At 40.6% G+C, this 24,024-nt stretch overlaps 1 protein-coding gene across 2 annotated transcripts in view; it reads right to left on the reverse strand.

The window, feature by feature from the left end:
* The window catches only part of MYT1 (myelin transcription factor 1), a 67,732-nt gene that overhangs the window by 19,204 nt on the left and 24,504 nt on the right, over window positions 1–24,024 (reverse strand). For both annotated transcript variants that reach the window (XM_056548349.1, XM_056548348.1), the window contains exons 2-12: window positions 14,951–15,051; window positions 11,213–11,264; window positions 10,126–10,159; window positions 8,634–8,696; window positions 8,254–8,510; window positions 7,061–7,897; window positions 3,639–3,773; window positions 3,198–3,288; window positions 3,008–3,118; window positions 1,636–1,850; window positions 189–394 (exon numbers count right to left, since the gene is read on the reverse strand). In XM_056548349.1, the coding sequence (XP_056404324.1) occupies window positions 189–394; window positions 1,636–1,850; window positions 3,008–3,118; window positions 3,198–3,288; window positions 3,639–3,773; window positions 7,061–7,897; window positions 8,254–8,510; window positions 8,634–8,696; window positions 10,126–10,159; window positions 11,213–11,264 (2,001 nt within the window). In that variant the 5' untranslated portion in view covers window positions 14,951–15,051. The remainder of the gene's footprint in view (window positions 1–188; window positions 395–1,635; window positions 1,851–3,007; window positions 3,119–3,197; window positions 3,289–3,638; window positions 3,774–7,060; window positions 7,898–8,253; window positions 8,511–8,633; window positions 8,697–10,125; window positions 10,160–11,212; window positions 11,265–14,950; window positions 15,052–24,024) is intronic.

A 24,024-nucleotide genomic window follows, 5' to 3' on the forward strand; every position in this document is an offset into this window, starting at 1 on the left:
ACATGTGACTTTGATCTCTTTAGACCGTTTTGTGGACTTTAGAAAACCTTAATGGATGTGCACAACAACTTATAAGGTGAAAAGAACATAATGGCTTCCAACAGGATCATGATTCTGTGCAATAAATTACAGCATATGATAACACTGTTAGCACCATGGGTTTATCAGATGAAGAAGAAGATACTTACTTTACTTGGCAGGTCCTGCTGCTTTGTACTGAGATTCTCCGGCATCTCCCAGCATCGCGTGGAAAGATTCAAGATGGCCGTTGCTGCCATGTGGGCAGCCTCTGCGTCATGGGTGTAATCAAAACCAGAGGAGGAAGAGGAAGTGCTTTTAACATAACTGCTGGATGGGCTGTGATTAGGAGATGAGGCCTTTGGAAATGGTTTAGCTGTAGAAGGATAAACAGGTAACCATGTTAGGAAGCAGGTGTGTAGAATGAGCATGTGCCAACAGAAGGGATTGTCCAAACTCTTTAAGCATTTAACTGTTTTATATTGCCTCATATGGTCCTTATGGTATATTATATAGGTACATTTATTATACCTGATACTCAGAAAAGTGACAATTTTATTGTTGCATTACATTTTACACCTAAAAATAGTTCACTAAATACAATATATCCTCAAGAAGAAACTCTGACAAAAACCTAATGAATGGCATTATGAGCTACCTTGGCTGCTATGTGACTACTTTAAATCTCCTCCTGTGGGAAATTTAAACAGTGGGAAGATTCATCTTCAATTTGCTTCTACCTCCTCCATGAAGTTTTACATTTAATCTTTCCAGCTCAGATGGATTTTCAGTCAGTGAATTAGAGGAGAAGAGCAGTGCTGGGATGGTTCGTCACCCTCGCTGCTTTGCAGGAATTTATTTTGTCACTACAATTACCCAGAAAAATGCTCTGCAAATATTGCAAATGAGGCGATCTTATTCAGCGGGAGAATTATTTTTGCTGTGAAACAAATGACTTTTCCGTCAGTCCTAACGCAGGCTGTCAGCGCTACTTCTCCAATTTGGCCTGTAGCCAACGTCATCATTCTGTGTACTGTGTGGGTTCAGCAATAAAGGAGTAAGTCCCATTGTGCTGCAATAGCTGAGTCGTCTCTGAAGCATGAACGCTTTTTACTGAGCAGCTGTGTCAGGATTACATAAGGATCTTGGAAAGTAGGATTAGTTATGAGGGAAAGCCCTCTCGAGGCTACTGAGATCTACAAGCAGTTTTCCTAAACCTCCTCATATTTTTGCAGTACTCTAGAAAGAGATTCTGGCTGCAGATTACAATGCATTACCTTATCCTTTTAAAATGCACCTTTTTTCTTCTCAAATGTTATCTTATTTGTAAATTCTCCTATTATTAAACAGCAAACGTCCTTGAGTTGTCCTATAGTGCCTAGTTGCCATAAATTGCGCTTTTTCTACAACATATTTTTCTAGAGACAACTAATATGACCACCATAACAGCCCCAACATACAGTTGGTCACGGCTCATTTCCAAAGTCTTGAATTACAAATCTACATAGTCAACACTTCAAAAAGCAGCTCTAATAGCATTTTGAAAATTCTGTTGACTATCTCTTGGTATCCTAGTTAATAAGTGGACCAATGCATGACATGGTGACCCATACTTACATTTAAAGGCTTTGGGTGAGGTTTCGCTTGTCTGAATCTTTGGGGCAAGCAAGCGTTTGCCGAAAACCTGAGCATCAAAACTTGCATAATCAAATGTAACCTTGGAGTATTTCTCCAGCTCCTTGGCTAAGTTGGCTCGTGGCGTTGCAGGAACCATGTTGGGCCTATAGCTGCCATACTGCGGAATCTCCAGCTGCTTCACGAAGCACATGGGCCTGTGAGTATAATTAAGTATTATCAATATATTAGAGCTAAGTATGTTAGAGAAATATTTCTTATGTACACAGTGATAAAAAAAAAATAAGGCAAAATGGTCAGACATATTTACTCATACTGTATGGAAACAAAGTCTCGTTAAATGGGCAGACTCAGGCCTGATATATGCATCAATCTAGCAGCACGGCGCTTGTTTATTGAGCCTTTTATACAGCTAAATAATTATGTGGCCTGGGTTGCCCACAATTGCTGTATGGTTTTTTGTTACCTCAGTTTTGATCAAAGATGCCATTAACACAGGTAGGTGTGCAGCCAACCAACAAGAATTTGTAGGTAGCATAGTCCTAGCAATCAGATGATGTAGAGGCTCATTCGTTGGCCGATCTCTGTTTTTTTTTTTTTTTACACAGTACACTAATTCAGCTCATAGTCATCCTGTGTAAAACGTCCTTAGACTGGATAGTCTAAAAATGTGGCAGATTTATTACAAAGGCTCAGGCTGTTTGATGCAATTGGCGCATCTTTAGACTAGCTACATGTCTAGTCTAAGTGTAGACCAATTATTAGATGGCTTACTGTCACATTTAGACCATACCCATAACCTACTAAGTTAGACCATACCCATAACCTACTAAGTTGGGTATCTTTGTCGATCAAGGCATTGCAATGCATGTATGCCAGATTTGGGTACCCATGCTATAGAGATGCCAGCTCATTCTATCTCCAATGGGTAACCCCTCTCCCTTAAAACTTTGTCATGTCTTCTTTTCACTGTATGGTGCTTAGTGTACATAACAAGGTCAAGGTCTTCTATAGTTACAGTCACATCTAAATAAGTGTGCTGCACTTGAGATGAAAATACAAGGAGTTTCTTGTATTCACAAGGTAACAGACAGGGTGACAGCTGTTTTACACAACCTTCTGCACTTTCTTTGGTCCTCTGCAACATAGGAGCCAGAAGAAGTGCAGAACATTGCATGAAACGGCTGTCACCCTGTTGACGTCCATTACTTTGTGTATACAATAAAACTCCATGCATTTCATCTCCGGTGAGTGCTGTATACTATTAGGATTGCACCACTGTTTGGCTACCTGACATGCAATTCAGGATGCATCAGGTGTACTACACCCAGTGAAGTCATATGCTCGATCATACCTGAGTATCCTGTCTGAGTTTGTATTATTTTTGGTGAGATCTCCAGGCTGTTGCTGTTTCTCGTGGGATCTGGCCAATTTTTCAGCTGCAGCAATGGGGCATCCAGATAAACTAGAAACCAATGCAAAAACTTAGATCATATCTTATCTAATGGAAATGAATTACTGAGCCGCTGTTAACGGTCCAGTACCTCCTGTGTGTGTTCCTATTGCTGTTAACATGGCCCTGTCCTGTGCAGCCGGGGGTTGGACACTTGAGTACATTCTCGTGCATGGCCAGAACTGTAAAAAATAGAAATGATGACATTAGCTATTTCAATATGGTATATTGGCTGGGGTTAACCAATTGTAAACATAGTAGAATATTCCTGCTATGTTATCATTCATAATGGCTGCTGTAGTGAAGATTCTATGTTGCATCATTGGCTTAATGTGCCTGTGAAGTGACAACCTTTTTTTTTATTAAAAAAAAAAGGCGAAAATGAGTTCACAGAGCTGTCACTCTTCTTCCCCAACCCTTGATAACGGTGCATAGAAATAACATTTCTTCAAAGGGGATGGCAGTAAGCCATGGGGAATGTGGATCACCAAATAGACAGCCTTGGGCTTCAGGATATGATGATGTGTCTTACTCTCTGGAGGGATCCTGTCCTTGTGTGGGCATCCTGAGAGGCTCCTGTGATGAGGATAAAGTCCAGTTACATGTCCGGTACCATCACAGCCAGGGGTTGGACATTTGATCTCTCTTTTTTCAGGTCTTGCTGCATCTTATAATAGAAAATACAACAAATATATGATTAATTGAGCATTTCAATTCAGTATTTTCTTTCTTATTGCAATATTTCCTAGTTTTGGCACTTAACATGCATTATGGGTCCTGCCCTTGACTGTTGGGTCAGGATCGAACAGCTTGGCAGGTGAAAGATTATAGGGTCTTTGTTTATACATTAGCAAATAAACCGACTGTTTGTATGAATCAGCCATCTGTCACCACAATGTCTCTGTGACGAGAATTGTACAAAATGCCTATTCCCCTTGTGACAAGATAATTAGTCCATGAAAAAGTTTTTCTTATTTTTTTCCCTAGTTAATCTGTTCACCTGTTTATGTTTTATCAGGTTTCTAAATATCCACACAAATATCACATTGTACTGCAGTAACCTGTCTTAAGCCTTGTGCATTAGCCACAATACAACGCCAGGCACGTTTTGCAATTACATTTTTTTTTTTATTACTGTTTTCAGTTTTTGTCCCCCCCCCCAGCTCTTTTTGAAAAACATCAGAAGAAATGACATACCTAAAAAGAAAGCAAAAAAAAAAAAAAAAAAAAAAAACGCCCAGAACACAAAAAATGCACAAATGCAATGCAAAAAAGTTACTGTGAAAAATATTTTACATGCAGTGCATTAAAAAAATGCGTGGTTAAAACTGCCAAAAATAGTCAAAAAACTGTGTGCAAGACTGGTCTCAGGCGTTATTTGGAAAACTGTCACTGCAGTTTTTGAGCTAAAGCCAGCAGTGGATCAAGTATGGAGGAGAAGTATTAGTCCTTCCTTTTATATTTTCTATTCCTTTTGAATCTCCTTCTGGCTTTGACACAAAAACTGTAGTGACAGTTTTCCAAAAAACGCCAGAAAAAAATGTGTGTGGAAACCTAGCCTTAGCAGTTTTTTTTAATGCAGTTTAAAGGGGTACTCCGCTGCCCTGCTTCCGGAGCTCCGCTCCCCAGCGTCCGGAAGTGTATTGTTCCGAACGCTGTGTGCGGGCTTCCGAGTTCAGGGCCGCCCCTCGTGACGTCACGCCCGCCCCCTCAACGAAAGTCTATGGGAAGGGGGCGCGACGGCTGTCGCGCCCCCTTCCCATAGACTTTCGTTGAGGGGGCGGGCGTGGTGTCACGAGGGGATCGGCGTGACGTCACGAGGGGAGGCCCTGAACACAGAAGCCCGCACAAAGTGTTCGGAACAATACTGCTGAAGAAACAATTAAAAATCTTTAACACGCTCCGGGACTGATTACCGGCGACTACAGGGCGGGCGGCGTGTGACGTCACGCCCCCTCCCGTAGGCTTGCATTGCGGGGTGGAGTGTGATGTCACACGCCGGCGCAGGCGTGACAGTCGCGACAGTCGCCCTGTAGTCGCCGGTAATCAGTCCCGGAGCGAACACGCTCCGGGGACTGATTACAAACTGGGTGCTGCGTGCATGATCCCGGGGGTCCCCAGCGGCGGAACTCCCGCGAACAGGCATCTTATCCCCTATCCTTTGGATAGGGGATAAGATGTTTAAGCACCGGAGAACCCCTTTAAAAAAAAAGTTATGTTTATTCTGTTTCAGCAATATTGCCGCCCTCCCATCTTTCCGACAATGAGTCAAATAGTAAATTTTCTGTACCGAGACATAGCAAAATTTCAGGACAAAGCTGAAAATGACAGAGAGAATCAATGGGTGAGATCGTTTTCTCTTTCACGTTCGGCTTATCTGTTTCCGGTAAACCAGCAGACAGCCACAAAGAGATTATTTTACACTGTCGCAACACTGCTGGGAGAGTCATATTCTTAAAGCTTTCAGATGGATAAAGGAGAGGAAGCGGGGAGGGAGAACTAGCTTGTAAATTGCTTATGAAGCAGAAAATTTTGCTTATCACCCTTGGCAACAGCATAATGAACTTCAATCTGCAGAAATACGCAATGTACTTTTTTTTTTTTACTATTTGCAAAATATGTTAACATCTACAGATAGGAAACATGATTTTCTAGGACATATTTTTGCAATTTTGGTTTCAAGCTGTTCCAATTGAAGTACAGCATTCAATTATAATTGTACTTACTTTTTAGACTGCACTAGATATTCATTGCCAGATTTATGTAACATATCCAAAAATACATAACTTCTACCACAGCTGTCTTTGTTCATCCTAGAAGCAGTTTTACATTTTGCTGAACTTTTCAATATTTCTACCACATAGGGATTTTAATGTTTTTTTTTTTTTTCTTAATGGCAAGTACTCTCTTTTAAATGGAAAAAAGCTGAGTGAATCTCCGAGTAGTCATGGAATGCATGAAGTCTAAATCTGCCTAGGGACCTCCTTCTAATAAAATAGTTTAAACCAGATGACCCCTTAAAAACAACTCCAAAAGTTTGGAGACTGACATAAATTAAAATTTTTCCCAAAGTTTTCTGCTTCAGTGTTTTTACATCTTTAGTCAGATGTTTCTATGTTATACTAAAGTACAACTTCTCCCAATAATCCAGAAGTGGGTTGGCGAGGAACAATGTTTTTTCCAGCATGGTGGAGTACCATGTCACAAGGCAAAAGATGAATAATTGGCTCAGTGACCAAAACATTAAAACAATTTGGGCCAGAAAACTCCCAAGATCTCCATTCCATTTAGAACCTGTTGTCAATTCTCAAAAAGCGAGTGGACAAACATAAACTTTGCCCCAGAAATGTATATCCAGTATGCCAGAGCAAAGTCTTGAAAAAAAGAAGGGTCAACACTGTTAATATTGAGGTTTTGCATAAAGTTAAAGGAATACTTTAGTAGAATATGCGAAGTATAGGGGATAAGTTATGGATTGCAGAGGGTGGGGGGGTGTCCGACCTCTGGGACCCCCCCGCGGTCTCCTGAACGGGGCTGCAGCAGTCCGAAGAAAGAGCTGTGCCAACCCCGGCAGGAAGCCGCAGCAGACACACCCCCTCTAAGAACCTTTATGGGATACATGGAGGGGGCATGTTGGCTCATGCGGACTGCCGGGACCCATTCAGGAGATCCCGGGGGTCCCAGAGGATAAGTTATATTCCACTACAGTATTCCTTTAATATATTTCTTGATAAAAGAAATGCTTATAATTGTACTTCAATATACCAAATAAACATCTGACTAAAAGATCTAAAAACACTGAAACACTGAACTTTTGGCCACAACTGTACATGTAATAGACCTGTGTAGGACGTTCTTCATAGCTACAGATCTAAATATCAGGCCTTACAAATTTTGTATGTGGCTACAAATATTTATGAGAGGAGGCAACATAAGACAAGAAAACACATTTACCGTAAAAGCTTTTTCTCATTGTGTCTATTGACCGATTTTGCTTCTCTTCAGTTTGGTAATTTTTGATGTTGTCTGTTGTCGTCCTGCTTTGTTCCCGAACAACTTTCACCTGTTCAGCCTTCAGAGCTATCGCTTGTTCTAAAAGCCCAAGGTTGCCCCGTGTCATCATGTCATACATTTCAGATTCATCTGTTACAGCTGATTTTTGAGAATGATTATCATCATCTTTATCATCATCTGACCTGACCTCCACAATGACAGAATATTCAGGTTTGGGGCTAAATTGTCCTTCACAGTGGATTTTAGGGGAGTCCTGAGAAGCATGGGGGGCATTGTGCCTCATCATTTCAGAGGAGTGTTCTTCTGCTTCCTCATCATCATCCAGATCATCATCGTCTTCATCATCCTCATCAACATCATCATCATCATCATCATCTTCGTCATCATCTTCATCCTCCATGTTCTTCTTGCAAGCCTCCTCACAGTGTATGTCATCTCTGGGTTCAAGACATGACTCACTACTGGGCTCGCTGGTGACCTCAATTACTTCCTCAGCATCTTCTGTCTGTATGATGATCTCCTTGTCACACACCTCTTCCACTGCTGCTTCCTCTACTTCTGGTTGGACTATTTGCACAACCCCAGAGCTTGGTTTGGGAGTCTCCAGTTCACTTTCTGGCAAATGTCCCTCTGAGACCAATGTTTCTTTTGCTATTTGGCCCAAATTTAAAAGAGAATTGGCAATGATTTCTTGATAACTGCTGTAAGTGGCTTTTGTGGGAGTCTCGTCACTTGTTGGAAGTTCTTCATAGGTTGTTTTATTAGGAGAGCTTTCAGCTATGATTAAGAGGGAAAAAAGAGACAACAACATTTATTTTTGTTCCTTGGGTTCTGTGAAAAAAACATCTTGTAACATCTTGATGTTGTTGGAAAGCACAGACAGGAATTATTATAATTATATTGGTAAGATACTTTACCTACTTAAGGGCCTGTTGTACTATTTAAAGGACAAACCTTACAATGTATTGTACAACAGAAAAGTGACACCAATGGGTTATCTGGCATAAGGTTGTGTTTGGACTGGAAACCAAAGACCTGAATATCCTTTAGGCCCATGACAAATGTCAATTGCCACTTAGGTCAACTAACTCCAATTATGGAAACCAGCCTATAATATGTATTTTTATTCCTACCTTCTCTGGGCTCTGGGCTTGAAGACTCTTTAAGATCAGGGTTCTCAGATTCCTCTTCGGTCTCCACCAAGGTTTCTTCAGAGTCTTCAGTGCCAGACTCCTCATCTTTCAACTCTGTGTCTTCGCTACCATCACTATCCATATTGTAGCCCTCGTCTAAGGCCAGTTTGAGAGGGTGCGACTTCCTCTTTGATGCTGGCTGTTCCGTATCTGTATCTTGCACCTTGCGTTTACGGGCCAAGGGGCAGTTCAGTAAACTGGAGAAGGACAAAAGCAAACATTTAAAATACTCTACAATGTATTTGACTTGTCCACCTAATATGGCCATGTAAGAGAAGTGATGAAGACTAATGTCTAATGCAAGAACTTTACCAAGTTACCTTCTATGTCTTGCATACTTTCCACTGATGTGTCCTGAGCCAATACAGCCTGGGGTGGGACAGCTTTAAAGGGCATAAATGAGATACAAAAACACTATTATTTTATAGTGATATGCAATAGTTTACCAGTGTTTCTCTATTCCAACTCATTCCCTATCTCATTTGGATGATGAACCATATAACCTGGCCTCCAAGTGCTTCAATACTAATGAAACACTTCACCTCCCGTAATTAATTGAGCGCTTCATTATACTTTTATAGCGTATGCTTAATTAAAGATTTGTATGTGCGCAGCTACAGAGTACGACACCTTCACTTTTTACAATAACTCTGCGACTCAAAAAAAAAGGAAACCTTTAAAGAATGCTACTTGACATTGGTCAGAAAGGATTACAGCTAGAGCTCAGAGGTTCAAGTCATGCATATAGCTACCAGAATATCAAATTGTATAGAGAAAAACTAATTTATGTATAATAAAAACCATGGTTCGGATCTGCCGTAGTGAAGTCATGGTGTTGTGACATTGTAGCTAAGAGCATCAATGTTTCAGCATAATCAACTACCTTCAGTATTTGCAAGACCGCAGACATCAATCAAACCAAGCAGTTCATTACAATAGACTGTAAATGGAGCAAGATAATTGCTTGTGATGGTAGTATAGGTAATATGTGTTAGAAGCAGGGCATTATAGCTAAGAAAACAAAAAAAAAACCTCAGTGCTAATGTATAATTTTATCTTTAAGAGCATATGATGGCAACACAGTGGAAGCTGCCAATTATGGTCTGAACTTATATTTATGAGAATAGAACCTACCGATTCACTGGTTTCTAAAAGTAGCTGTATATAACAATTTATTAAAGGAAAATTGTCAGTTTTCTCCCCCTGCACTAACCAGCGGTACTGGCTGGTAGTGCGGGGGACGCTGATCAGTTTGATGCTTACCATGCCCAGATCCGCCACGCCGTTCGGCCCCAATCTTCTATTTTCAGGATATGCTAATGGGGTGCTAACTGGCATCGGCCGGTCTAACTGGCACTCTGACGTCAATGCCGCCGGCCGCAGAACCACCCAGCTCATCAATATTCCTCCCCTCCCTCCGCCTCCCCCTCTTCTCCCTGCTCTGTAATGAAGAGAGAGGGGAGAAATATTGATGAGCTGGGCGTCGCTGCGGCCAGCGGCACTGACGTCAGAATGCCAGTTAGCCCGGCCAATGCCAGTTAGCACCTCATTAGCATATCCCAAAAATAGACGATTAGGGCCGAACGGCGCGGCGGATCCGGGCATGGGAAGCATCAAACTGATCAGCGTTTAAAGCCTTCACAGCCTATAGAAAATTCATTACATTTGTGCTAAGAGTGGAAGAGTGGGTTACAGCCTGAAATGTTACAGGTGGCTTGTCCTGTTGCTGTGGCTGGGTAGTTATAGTAACTATAATCACACATGGGAAATGATAAAAAATGTATTTTATATGATCAGATTCTATGAACTTACCTCACTTCTTGTCCGATAAGCTCGACTGGGATACCTACAGAGAGACAAAGGAAATTGAAAATGAATGAATTGGTTACATACATGCAAAATTGGCGACATATTGAAGCATGTGGCACTCCTTGTTGCTAGCAAACAAAGAAAATCTATCTATCCAATCTTGTTGTCTTATCTATGAAATGAATACAGCCATAACTTGGGGGATCATAATGTGGGCACACTCTAGAGTACACGTGTAAAACTTGTGACCTTGTTATGTTGCTCTCAGGTGAATGGGCAACCACAATGCACAATACACAGTGCAAATGGCAACCTTGACAATTTCAGATTCACCATATATTACATACTGGTCATCCTCTCTGAGAAGATCAGCCCCCAGAAGTTCATTTTTTAGAGCCATTTTGTGTGGTCATCTCAAAGAGGTTTCACTATACGTCTATTCTGCCCTCTACAGGCTGCCTTGATGGATATCTAAAGAGAGTCTGTACAGCTAAATGAGGTATATTCACACAGATTCTCTTCTATGATAGCCAAAGGATACTAGGGTGTGCGTTAGTAACACCACCATGTAGCTCAAGCCTTGCTCAAAGCAAGTCTACATATAGTATACATTTGTAATATCAAGACTTATTAAGTGTGGCCCTGTATATGACAAGGTCCTTATTAGATGTTAAATCGTACCAGAGATAAATGGTAACAGGAAGGAAATAATCCATTTCTATGTGTCTTGATGAGATATAAAGACTACCTGGTGCTTTGATACCCTCTTAACATTGTAGTTGTCTTCCGACCTCCCTATGAGTTTCGCTAAGATTCCAGCGGATCTGATCTTTCTGTTCTCTTCACAGCGGCATCATGTGCGCGTCCCTGTACCTCATACTAGTTACACTGTTTGCTCCGGCCCCCAGAGACCCCTTTCCTACACTGCGCTCTCAGCTGCCTCGGCTCTGTACTATTGTAAGTAATTAAGAGCTTTCTAAGGTTCACATAGATAATATTAATTATACATCAGGGTTGGTACATTCTGTGAATGAACCTGCTGGAGTGTGATGTCATGGAGATAATGGAGCAAGGAAGGGCAATATCTCACCTCGGATTTTGGATCGTGTGCGCGCCCTTTTGTCGTCATTTTCTACATTCATCTGAAGCATAAGAAATTTCAAGGAAACGTTAAAAAACCATTGTAGCACTGTCTTTTATGTTCTCATTCCCCAGTGACTGAGTTTGCCTTGTTAACTGCATGAGTGAAGGGATGTATATGCATATGCAACTGCTAGGTGGGGGCAATGTACGAAGGGGTCCAAACTCAAGTCTAAATTATCTCTCTTCTTCAAATGTGGCGAGGCATTATAGGTCATTATAGGTTTCAATAGGCAATGCAATAATAGCAATTGGGAGGAAAAGGGCCTTGAGACCATGTCACCTTAGAGTGAAAGTATCCTGTCTAAGAATGGTAGTTTGGATTTTTGCTATGGCTTGGTACAGCCCTTGTTATATTCCTGCATTATTGAGATGGTCCGGAGAAGCTGTCCCTCAAAGGGGTACTCCGGTGCTTAGACATCATATCCCCTATCCAAAGGATAGGGGATAAGATGCCTGATCGCGGGTGTCCCGCCGCTGGGGACTCCCGTGAACTTGCACGCCGCACCCCGTTAGAATCAGTCCCCGAAGTGTGTTCGCTCCGGGTCTGATTACTGTCGATCACGGGGATGCAAGCCTCAATGCAAGCCTATGGGGGGGGGGGGGGGGGGGCGTGATAGCTGTCATGCCCCCACCCATAGGCTTGCATTGAGGGGCAGAACATGACATCACACGGGGGCGGAGCCATGACATCACAATGCTCCGTCCCCGTGATCGACAGCAATCAGACCCAGAGCAAACACACTCCGGGGACTGATTCTAACGGGGTGTGGTGTGCAAGATCACGGGGGTCCCCAGCGGCGGGACCCCAGCGATCAGGCATCTTATCCCCTATCCTTTCGATAGGGGATAAGATGTCTAAGCACCGGAGAACCCCTTTAAGTCATCAATATGTGACTATTGGAAAGACCTTTTTTGGCCAGGCTTGTCACTGAAACAACATTGTTTTTGCATGTGGAACCATATAACCCTCTTAGAAAGGGCAAATATACTATAACTTTTAATGACAACCTTCCTTTTTGAGAGAGAATATGTATGTTGTTTAGTGTCCCTATTGCTTCCTTCAGGGCACAGGCGCTGAATTCTGCATTGTATGTGTTTGCAGAGCAGAACACTTTCCATTCAATTTATTCTACATGGATGCTCTGTGGGCTCTTCCATTTCCTGGGGAAAAAATCCTTCTGAGAGATCTGCTTTCTAATTATTGTGTATACTCCATAGCTACATCCATTGCTCTGCATCCCATGTGCCTGCTTATCAGTAAACAATACGTTGGCTAAGGAGAAGGATGTAGAGGGCTCACAGTCCTGCATCTTCTCTGTACACCCAGAAGATGTGGGGTCATTACAGACAATTGTAATTTGAATGTGATTCATGATAAGTTGGTGGTCCATGTACAAGGATCAGCCACCTCTGTAAGCCTCCCTCCCTCTAAGCATTAAGTCTATGGCTGTAATTTAATTATTCCTAGGATGCTCAGTTCATTAGTCATTAATTCCTGCTGGGGAGGATGTATTGTGCTGCTATTACTGAGATTGTGGCCTTGGGCAGTTGCCTATTTTGGCTTTAGATCTAATAAGCCTATCTGTATATAACACATCTTCATCCATAGGACTGTGTAACATCTTTCTTTAATAATTGTAAATGAATATTTTTTCATAAGAAACCCTTGTTAATATATAAACTTGAGGTGTCCACTTAAGTCATCCATATCCCAGTCATAGTTGTTTCTGGGAAAGCTGGGTTTCCTACCACAGAGGTTGTCACACAGATTTTTGGACTCACTGGTGTGTTATCTGGAGTGATACATCCAGCTGCTACTATATAATTTGTAAGTTAGAATTGGGAATTTGGGAAAGCTGAATGATACATAGGTAGATATAAGATAGACACAAGAAAAATGCATCGGTTGATAGACATGAGATTAATGATAGATAGATATGAGATAGATAGAAGATAAATATGAGATAGGTAGATAGATAGATAGATAGATAGATAGAAGATAGATATGAGATAGAGCGATATAAGATAGATAGATATGAGATAGATAGATATGAGATGGATAGATAGATATGAGATACATAGACAGATATGAGTTAGTTAGATAGATAGATATGAGATAGATAGATAGATAGATATGAGTTAGATAGATATGAGTTAGATAGATAGATATGAGTTAGTTAGATAGACAGATAGATAGATAAGAGATAAATAGATAGATTGATAGATATGAGGTACATAGATAGATATGAGTTAGATAGATAGATAGATATGAGTTAGATAGATAGATAGATAGATAGATGTGAGATAAATAGATAGATATGAGATAGATAGATAGATAGATAGATATGAGATAGATAGATAGATAGATAGGATATAAATAGATAGATATAAGATAGATAGATAGATAGCTATGAGATACATAGATAGATATGAGTTAGATAGATATATAGATAGATAGGAGATAGATAGGAGATAAATAGATATATTGATAGATATGAGATAGATAGATATGAGATAGATCGGAGATAAATAGATATATTGATAGATATGAGTTAGTTAGATAGATAGATAGATAGATATGAGATAGATAGATAAATAGATATGAGTTAGATAGATGGATAGATAGACATGAGTTAGGTAGATAGATAGATAGATATGAGGTACATAGATAGATAGATAGATAGATATGAGATAGATAGATAGGAGTTAGATAGATAGATATGAGATAGATAGATAGATGTGAGATAGATAGATAGATAGATAGATATGAGATAGATAAATAGATATGAGTTAGATAGATAGATAGACATGAGTTGGATAGATATGAGATAGATAGATACATAGATTTTAGATAGATAGATAGGAGTTAGATAGAAAGATAGATAGATAGATAGATAGATAGATAGATATGAGATGGATGAATACTAAATGATAATGGATTGAACTGGATTGACATATGTTATTTTCTCATTTGTTCCTGGGTTATCATTTTACAGATTTGTTTTAAATCTAGCGGCACCAAGTATCTGACGGCTGTAACCATGACTTGTTTTGTTTGTATTCCCTCCAGGGGTGTCCTCCCCGCTGCTTGATTTAAATACTCCTGACAGCGAAGCCATTGTTAGCTCTGTCTTAAGGAGACAAATAAACAGGAGTTACATCCTGATCGGCCGGCACCAAGGATTGCTGCTCGCTTCACGTGATACTCAAGTGTGTGTGTGTGTGTGCACACTCATTATCATCATGTCACTGCCAAAACCTCCATACACATGCACCACGTGTTTGACTCAATAAAAATATACAAAGATATTTGGAGCTGATTTCTTCCAAAAACAGCACCACACCTCTTCTCAGGTTGTATATGATATTGCAGCTCAGTTCCATTGAAGTCAAAGAAGCCAAGTTGTAATACCACAAAGAACCTCAGGACAGGTGTGGGCCTGTTTCTGGAGGAAACTAACTTAGTTCTTCCATTCCTGGTAAACTTCTTCTAGAGATGATATTATAAATATTGGTAATTTCTATAGACTCTCTAGACTCAGGACACAAGAATTTAATAGAGAAGTAGACTTTGAGAGCTGGTCTATTAATAAAAGAATCTAATAGAGTAGTGGGTATGTAAATTATTATTTTTTTCAAATATCCCTTCTCTCTTCCTAGACCTAGGCCTATAAGTTGCTCATACCTTGCAGTTTCTGCTGGTTAATCTTTGCTTTGTGTGACAGCTGTTAATTTTCTCGCCACGGGTCCACCTTTGGCTCAGCAGTTCACCTCGGAACTCATTTTCTAGAGAAACAAGGAAGGCAGAGTTTAGTTTATGAAGGTAGACCGCAATTCACATAGTCTTCTAAACAACATTATTTCTATCTATTTATCTCATATCTATCTATATGTCTATCTTTCTATCTCATATCTATCTATCTATCTCATATCTATCTATCTATTTATCTCATATCTATCTATCTATCTATCTCATATCTATCTATCTCTCATATCTATCTATCTATTTATTTATCTCATATCTATCTATCTATCTCATATCTATCTATATGTCTATCTTGCTATCTATCTCCTATCTATCTATCTCATATCTAGCTTTCTATCAATCTCATATCTATCTATCTCATATCTATCTATCTATCTATCTATCTATCTATCTGATGCTTGATAAAGACTGTGCAGACAGTTGAAACGTTGCTTGCCACATATGAGGAAATAAACTACACTGCTTTTCACCATATATTGGAGTGCTGTGGGATGCTTTCTACTTGTATCTATCTATCTATCTATCTATCTCACATCTATCTATCTATATATCTCATACCTATCTATCTATCTCATATCTATCTATCTATCTCATATCTATCTATTTATCTCATATCTATCTATCTATCTATCTCATATCTATCTATCTATCTATTTCTCTCATATCTATCTATCATCTATTTATCTCATATCTATATCAATCTATTTATCACATATCTATCTAATAGCAAAGAGGTTCTGCAGCACTCCAAAGGTGAATTCAAAAAGTAATTTATTTTCCCATGTAGGATACAACGTTTCACCGGTCTCACACCGGCTTTTTCAAGTATGCTTGAAAAAGGCGGTGTGAGACCGGTGAAACGTTGTATCCTACATGGGAAAATAAATTACTTTTTGAATTCACCTTTGGAGTGCTGCAGAACCTCTTTGCTATTAGTTGAACAAACAGACCGTGACTTGGACTGTATATCATGCTGGCACCCACTGCATCTGCAATTTTACTGGGTTGTGCTGCCTTTAAAGCTTTGAATATCTATCTATCTATCTATCTATCTATCTATCTCTCATATCTATCTATCTATCTCATATCTATCTATCTATCTATCTATCTATCTATCTATCTATCTATCTATCTCATATCTATCTATAATAGGGAGAAAGAACAGCACACCAGGCTTGTAGAAGGAGTGATGTCGTTGTATGCAGATCTGGAGCTGTGGTCAAGAGCTCACCATCGATACAATCATAAAAAGGATAATTACGCAGCACACAGGATAAAGTGCAAAAAAATAGGTGGTTTATTCCATATTAAAAAGTGTTTTCACAGCAAGCACTTTGTGAAAACACTTTTTTAATATGGAATAAACCACCTATTTTTTTTGCACTTTATCCTGTGTGCTGCGGAATTATCCTTTTTTTGATTGTATCTATTTATCTATCTATCTCATATCTATCTATCTTTCTATCTCATATCTATCTATCTATCTATCTATCTCATATCTATCTATCTATCTATCTCATATCTATCTCATATCTATCTATCTATCTCTCTATCTATCTCATATCTATCTATCTATCTATCTCATATCTATCTATCTCATATCTATCTATCTATCTCTCTATCTATCTCATATCTACCGATGTATCTGCAGGTGTAAAACCAGTAAGCAAATTACAGAGATTCTGTCTCTAAGTTTAAGTTGTCCTATCTAAGAGCAGTATAAATCTGGTGACAGGGACCCCGAATTATATGCTATATTCGTTTTATTATTTACATAGGTTTAAATTACTGGGGCAGATTTGTGCCAAAAACTGTCTTAAATGACTTGCACTCCAGCATCTATCAAAAGGGACTTGGCCTCCGTAAAAGAGTTGTGGCTTAAGATGTCACACCGAAAATGCTGAAAATGCTCAAATGTGCTTAACGTTTGTCATTACTGACCAAATGTGCGCATGCACACAAACAAGACTATTTTAGTAAATCTGTCCCAGTGTTTATTACTGCGGACTACAGAACGCATGCCTTCTCAGGAGTCTGTGATATTCATGAGATGCTTCTTTGGATTGCCTACCCCCCCAATGATTGACAGTGTTCTGCCAATACTAAGCATAGACACAAAGCTGTCAATCACTAGCGGGTGGGGAGGGATGGCTGCAAAGTGGTAGTTCACGGATATTGCATCATGGGTATGGCACCTAAAAAAACTAATATAGCGATTAGTTCAGGGTCCCAGTCATCAGATTTATGCTGCCCTCTGCTAAGGCAAAATAAATCAGGTGACAACTCTAACTACCAGAAAAAAGCACAGAAAAAAGGTAGTGAAAAAAATCGGCACCGGCAATTTGGAAGCTACATCCAGGTGGAGGGAGAGGAGGTCAATGACCCAGCGTGTGTTCACTGATGGTGCATCACGTATAGAACTCAAAAATATACTGCAAACATGGAAGAAATTGAAAACGGAGCACTCACACTACTGCTGGAGGTCTTCAATTCAGGCTGTGTTCACGGAGGTCCCGGCATTGGTGACCTCTGCAGGGAGACGCGGATGGAATAGGGGGGAAGCTCGGACGGCGGCCACGGTCCCGTATCGCGCCAATGGGCGCTTCGTCAGGCCGGATCCGGTTGTGCTCACGGAGGTCCCGGCATTGGTGACCTCTGCAGGGAGACGCGGATGGAATAGGGGGGAAGCTCGGACGGCGGCCACGGTCCCGTATCGCGCCAATGGGCGCTTCATCAGGCCGGATCCGGCTGTGTTCGCGGAGGTCCCGGCATTGGTGACCTCTGCAGGGAGACGCAGATGGAATAGGGGGGAAGCTCGGACGGCGGCCACGGTCCCGTATCACGCCAATGGGCGCTTCGTCAGGCTGGATACGGCTGTGTTCACGGAGGTCCCGGCAATGGTGACCTCTGCAGGGAGACGCGGATGGAATAGGTGGGAAGTTCGGACGGCGGCCACGGTCCCGTATCGCGCCAATGGGCGCTTCGTCAGGCAAAATACGGCTGTGTTCACGGAGGTCCCGGCATTGGTGACCTCTACAGGGAGACGCGGATGGAATAGGGGGGAAGTTCGGACGGCGGCCATGGTCCCGTATCGCGCCAATGGGCGCTTCGTCAGGCCGGATACGGCCTGATGAAGCGCCCATTGGCGCGATACGGGACTGTGGCCGCCGTCCGAGCTTCCCCCCCTATTCCATCCGCGTCTCCCTGCAGAGGTCACCAATGCTGGGACCTCCGTGAACACAGCCTGAATTGAAGACCTCCAGCAGTAGTGTGAGTGCTCCGTTTTCAATTTCTTCCATGTTTGCATTAAATCTGGTGACAGATTGTCTTTAACTCCTAGGCTACAAAGCGGCATATATAGTGCATGCACATCATACGATGACATTGTATAGAAGTGCCATAGCATCCCAACTGTGCTCATAGACTTAATGATACCGGCGGCATTGTGAGCCGAACAACTAATGGCGGCTACAAGAAGCACTTGCTCTTTTTCTGCCATCAATCTTCTTTGTTTCCATTACAAAATGGAACAGAATCAGGTGCGAGAGGGAGCTGTAAACATCAGCCATTCTCATGCACTAGGGGTTATTTATAAAGGCTAAAAGGACAGAATAATGCTGTAAAGTGACATTGGCGCAATGGTTGGGGGTTGCTCATACTGAATTCTGAGTTATGCACAGTGATTTTCTTGCAAACAAATCTTTCCCCAGCTGTATTTAAAAGACCTGATGGATCATAGTGCAGCTGGGGGTGGGGTAGGGGCTCTGCTATTATTCTGCTCTTCACTCCTTCTTCTGCATTCGCTGTAATGAATCTTGCCTGCAGTAAAAATGGTATTTTCTTCTCTATGGTCCCTGAGTGCCAGGCGGCCTCTCTCTCCTCCTCTCACTGTTCTCACAACATCAAGTGTTTTGTCGGGTGATGAGATATCACAACACGCCAGTCACCCAGGAAAAGGGAATGTTGCAGGTTTTTAATGCTAATTGTGAATTTTCACTGCTGACAAACAGAAAGTGCCTGTGATTGACAGCTCTTTTACATGACGGGCGCTGGCAAGCCTCAGCTAATGCCAGTCAGAAATGAATCAGCGACTCCAAATGCGACGCTCAAACCTTTATCTCAGTATCAAACGGTAACTTGTCTTTTGTCATGATGAATTTTTATACCGTTCCTATAATTCTGCATAGAGCAGAATGCCTAGAATAAAATATCCTGGTATACGACTCGTTTTCTCTACCCTCATCATGATGAGTATTTTGAATGGCATTACACATACATCGTTACAGGTTTGGCGCTGCAGAGGAAGATTGTTTTTGCGATACAGTAGCACTAGTCAAGCGCAAAAAAAAAGGATATGACAACCTTGCAATGATGTCACCATAAATAAACAGAATAGCTGGTAATGGGGGTTTAAAGACAGTGGGGGAGATTCTCAAAAACTACTGTCATTTCTGTTCCAGCGATATTATTCACACCTTTTTTTTTCCCCCTCACATTTTCAAAGGTCTTTTGTGCTGCTTTGAAAATATGAAAATATGTGAAAATTCATTTTCGCACCACTTTATTATTATTTTTTTGCGCCAATTTTTTTTGTTGCAGCCATATTGGATTTTTTTGCGGCAAAATTTCAAAGTTTGGCACCAAAATTGGCAATTTTGGCATCAAAATTGCTGATTTTTGCACCAAATTTTACATCCCAGAAAATTCTGGCGGAAACATCTCACAAAATATTCCATGGTTACTAGAGATAACTGCATAAATAAAACATTTCTGAGTTTAAATGTGAGTGCAGGTGCAGTGACAAAAAAAATAAAAAATATATATATATATATATTTTTTTATAACATTTTTCAATAATAATAATTATTATTTTTTTTTTTTTTACAATTACTTAAATAACATATTTTCCCCAAAAAACTAAGAAAACGAAAACAATTAAACTACAACCATGTCTGTGTTACCCTTCAAATTGGTATATACACCATAACCTCAGTGTGGCCATAGACTTTTCAGGATCAAACACAGTGACTATGAAACTGTAGTTCTGCTTAAAGGGGTTATCCTGGAAAAAAAACCTTTTTTTTAAATATCAACTGGCTCCAGAAAGTTAAACAGATTTGTAAATTACTTCTATTAAAAAATCTTAATCCTTTCAGTACTTATGAGCTACTGAAGTTGAGTTGTTCTTTTCTGTCTAAGTGCACTCTGATGACACCTGTCTCGGGAACCACCCAGTAGAGGTTTGCTATGGGGATTTGCTTCTAAACTGGGCAGTTCACGAGACACGTGTCATCAGAGAGGACTTAGACAGAAAAGAACAACCTTAACTTCAGAAGCTCATAAGTACTAAAAGGATTAAGATTTTTTAATAGAAGTAATTTACAAATCTGTTTAACTTTCTGGAGCCAGTTGATATTTAAAAAAAAGTTTTTTCCTGGATAACCCCTTTAAACAAGCCATCTACAGACAGTATATTGCCACCAACAGTTTTAGCTGGAGTCCACAACTGCGTACAAGGATTTCCTGTTTCAGCCATTATTCTTTTGTACTTACAGTACAATAATTTTTTTTTTTTGTACTTCATTTTTTGTACAACAGTGGACACTTAGAAAAAGATTTACAACTTACAATTCTTTAGTTGTAAATCTTTTTCTAACTATCCACGCAGTACCCGCATATAAGGTGTCCAAGTCTTCTCCACTGCTGATCTCTCTCTTTCTCTACATTACACTTTGCAGCATAGCTATCCACAGCGTGATGATGAATTGATCATAAAGCTGAATCCTGCAGATAACAGTATTGTTCATCAGCCTGCGGGTGGGCGGGTGGATGTGTGAATGAAATATTTACAATGACTTCCTACTCGTAGAAATTAGTAGTAATGTTTACATCCTTCATCTGCCGTGAAGCTTTATTCATATAGTGCATCCGAGTGTGACAATCTCCTGTGGAATAAAGCTACAGTCACTGATATATGTATCAGAGGAAATCCATAGTGTGCGATCGCTCATAAGTATGTTCCGTTATCTTTCTGCACTTACCGTATTATTGCCAAAAATATATATATATATATATATATATATATATATATATATATATATATGAAATACAAGAATGCGCTAGAAATAACCAGATTAGATCCCACATATGCTGTATGTGTCCAATGTCGTGATTCGCAACCTCACGAGGACAGCCTCAAAAAACATTTCCATTCCTGGAGAATCCCAACTCCCAGGCCTACCTTAAAGGGGTACTCCGCCCCTAGACATCTTATCCCCTATCGAAAGGATAGGAGATAAGATGTCAGATCGTGGGGTCCCGCTGCTGGGTCCAGGATCTCGGCTGCTGCACCCACCTGTTGCGGCTTCCGGCAGCACATCCTAACACCTCACAACCATGGTGGCGAGAAATCGTGACGTCACGACTCCGCCCCCGTGTGATGTCACGACCTGCCCCCTCAATGCAAGTCTATGGGAGGGGGCGTGACGGCTGCCACGCCCCCTCCCATAGACTTGCATTGAGGGGCGGGGCGTGACATCACACGGGGGCGGAGTCGTGACGTCACGATCTCACGTCACCATGGTCGGGAGCCAAAGCCTCCGGCGTTTCCAGAAGCCGCATCAGGTGGGTGCAGCAGCCGAGATCCCCAGCGGCGGGACCCCCGCGATCTGACATATTCTTATCCCCTATCCTTTGGATAGGGAATAAGATGTTTGGGGTGGAGTACCCCTTTAGAGATATAGGAGCTGGCAATGTATTCTATTATTCTATATTCAGTCTTAAAATTTTGTCAAGCATAGATGAAATATATCAGATAAAAGCATCATCTTATATTTCCTTACCAGATAACTACAGAAATCATTTCAGATCGTCTACATTTACATCTGAATATTGTCCAGCTGGTGATTTGAGCATCTATAGGAACAGATCAAGTCTAGGCCCTAGCATTTAAAAGCCTAAATAAATCACCTGATTCTCACCTACATTTTCCACTGTCCATTTTCCAAGTTAGAAATCTAATCTGTAGATGGAACAGGATATTCTGTATAACTGACAGAAACTGGCTGGTGAGTCTTTGTAGGTGGCATATACCATAATGCTGGGTAAATACTGCACAAGGATAGTGTCCAACAAATAAGTCTTACTAGAACTCAAATCATAAGATAATAATGGCATGAACACCCAAGGTCTGCAATGACTGCTGTCCCCTGGAGGAGGGAGGGCCTATTACTACTTTTTGCTTTAACCCCTTAAGGACGCAGGACGTAAATGTACGTCCTGGTGCGGTGGTACTTAACGAGCGATGCCCGTGTCATGCGCGGCTGATCCCGGCTGCTGATCGCAGCCAGGGACCCCCCGGCAATGGCCGACGCCCGCGATCTCGCGGGCGTCCGCCATTAACCCCTCAGGTGCCGGGATCAATACAGATCCCGGCATCTGCGGCAGTGCGCGATTTGAATGAATGATCGGATCGCCCGCAGAGCTGCTGCGGGGATCCGATCATTCATAATGCCGCACGGAGGTCCCCTCTCCTTCCTCTGTGCGGCTCCCGGCGTCTCCTGCTCTGGTCTGTGATCGAGCAGACCAGAGCAGAAGATGACCGATAATACTGATCTGTTCTATGTCCTATACATAGAACAGATCAGTATTAGCAATCATGGTATTGCTATGAATAGTCCCCTATGGGGACTATTCAAGTGTAAAAAAAAAAATGTTAAAAAATGTAAAAGTAAAAGTAAAAAAAAATTGAAAAATCCCCTCCCCCAATAAAAAAGTAAAACGTCAGTTTTTTCCTATTTTACCCCCAAAAAGCGTAAATTTTTTTTTTATAGACATATTTGGTATCGCCGCGTGCGTAAATGTCCAAACTCTAAAAATAAAATGTTAATGATCCCGTACGGTTAACGGCGTGAACGAAAAAAAAAAAAGTCCCAAATTCCTACTTTTTTAATACATTTTATTAAAAAAAAAATTATAAAAAATGTATTAAAAGTTTTTTATATGCAAATGTGGTATCATAAAAAAGTACAGATCATGGCGCAAGAAATGAGCCCCCATACCGCCGCTTATACGGAAAAATAAAAAAGTTATAGGTCATCAAAATAAAGGGATTATAAACGTACTAATTTGGTTATAAAGTTTGTGATTTTTTTTAAGCGCAACAATAATATAAAAGTATGTAATAATGGGTATCATTTTAATCGTATTGACCCTCAGAATAAAGAAAACACGTCATTTTTACCATAAATTGTACGGCGTGAAAACGAAACCTTCCAAAATTAGCAAAATTGCGTTTTTCGTTTTAATTTCCCCACAAAAATAGTGTTTTTTGGTTGCGCCATACATTTTATGATATAATGAGTTATGTCATTACAAAGGACAACTTGTCTCGCAAAAAACAAGCCCTCATACTAGTCTGTGGATGAAAATATAAAAGAGTTATGATTTTTAGAAGGCGAGGAGGAAAAAATGAAAACGTAAAAATTTAATTGTCTGAGTCCTTAAGGCCAAAATGGGCTGAGTCCTTAAGGGGTTAAAAGGGTACTCCGGTGAAAAACTTTTTTTTTTTTTTTTTTTAATTAACTGGTGCCAGAAAGTTAAACAGATTTGTAAATTACTTCTATTAAAAAATCTTAATCCTTCCTGTACTTATTAGCTGCTGAATACTACAGTGGAAATTCTTTTCTTTTTGAAACACTGAGCTGTCTGCTGACATCATGAGCACAGTGCTCTCTGCTGACATCTCTGTCCATTTTAGGAACTGTCCAGAGCAGCATATGTTTGCTATGGGGATTTCCTTTTACTCTGGACAGTTCCTAAAATGGACAGAGATGTCAGCAGAGAGCCCTGTGCTCATGATGTCAGCAGAGAGCTCTGTGTTTCAAATGGAAAATAATTTCCACTGTAGTATTCAGCAGCTAATAAGTTCAGGAAGAATTAAGATTTTTTTTAATAGAAGTAATTTACAAAGCTGTTTAACTCTCTGGCACCAG

This window comes from Hyla sarda, chromosome 12 (genome assembly GCF_029499605.1).
Source record: "Hyla sarda isolate aHylSar1 chromosome 12, aHylSar1.hap1, whole genome shotgun sequence".
Lineage (NCBI taxonomy): Eukaryota > Metazoa > Chordata > Amphibia > Anura > Hylidae > Hyla > Hyla sarda.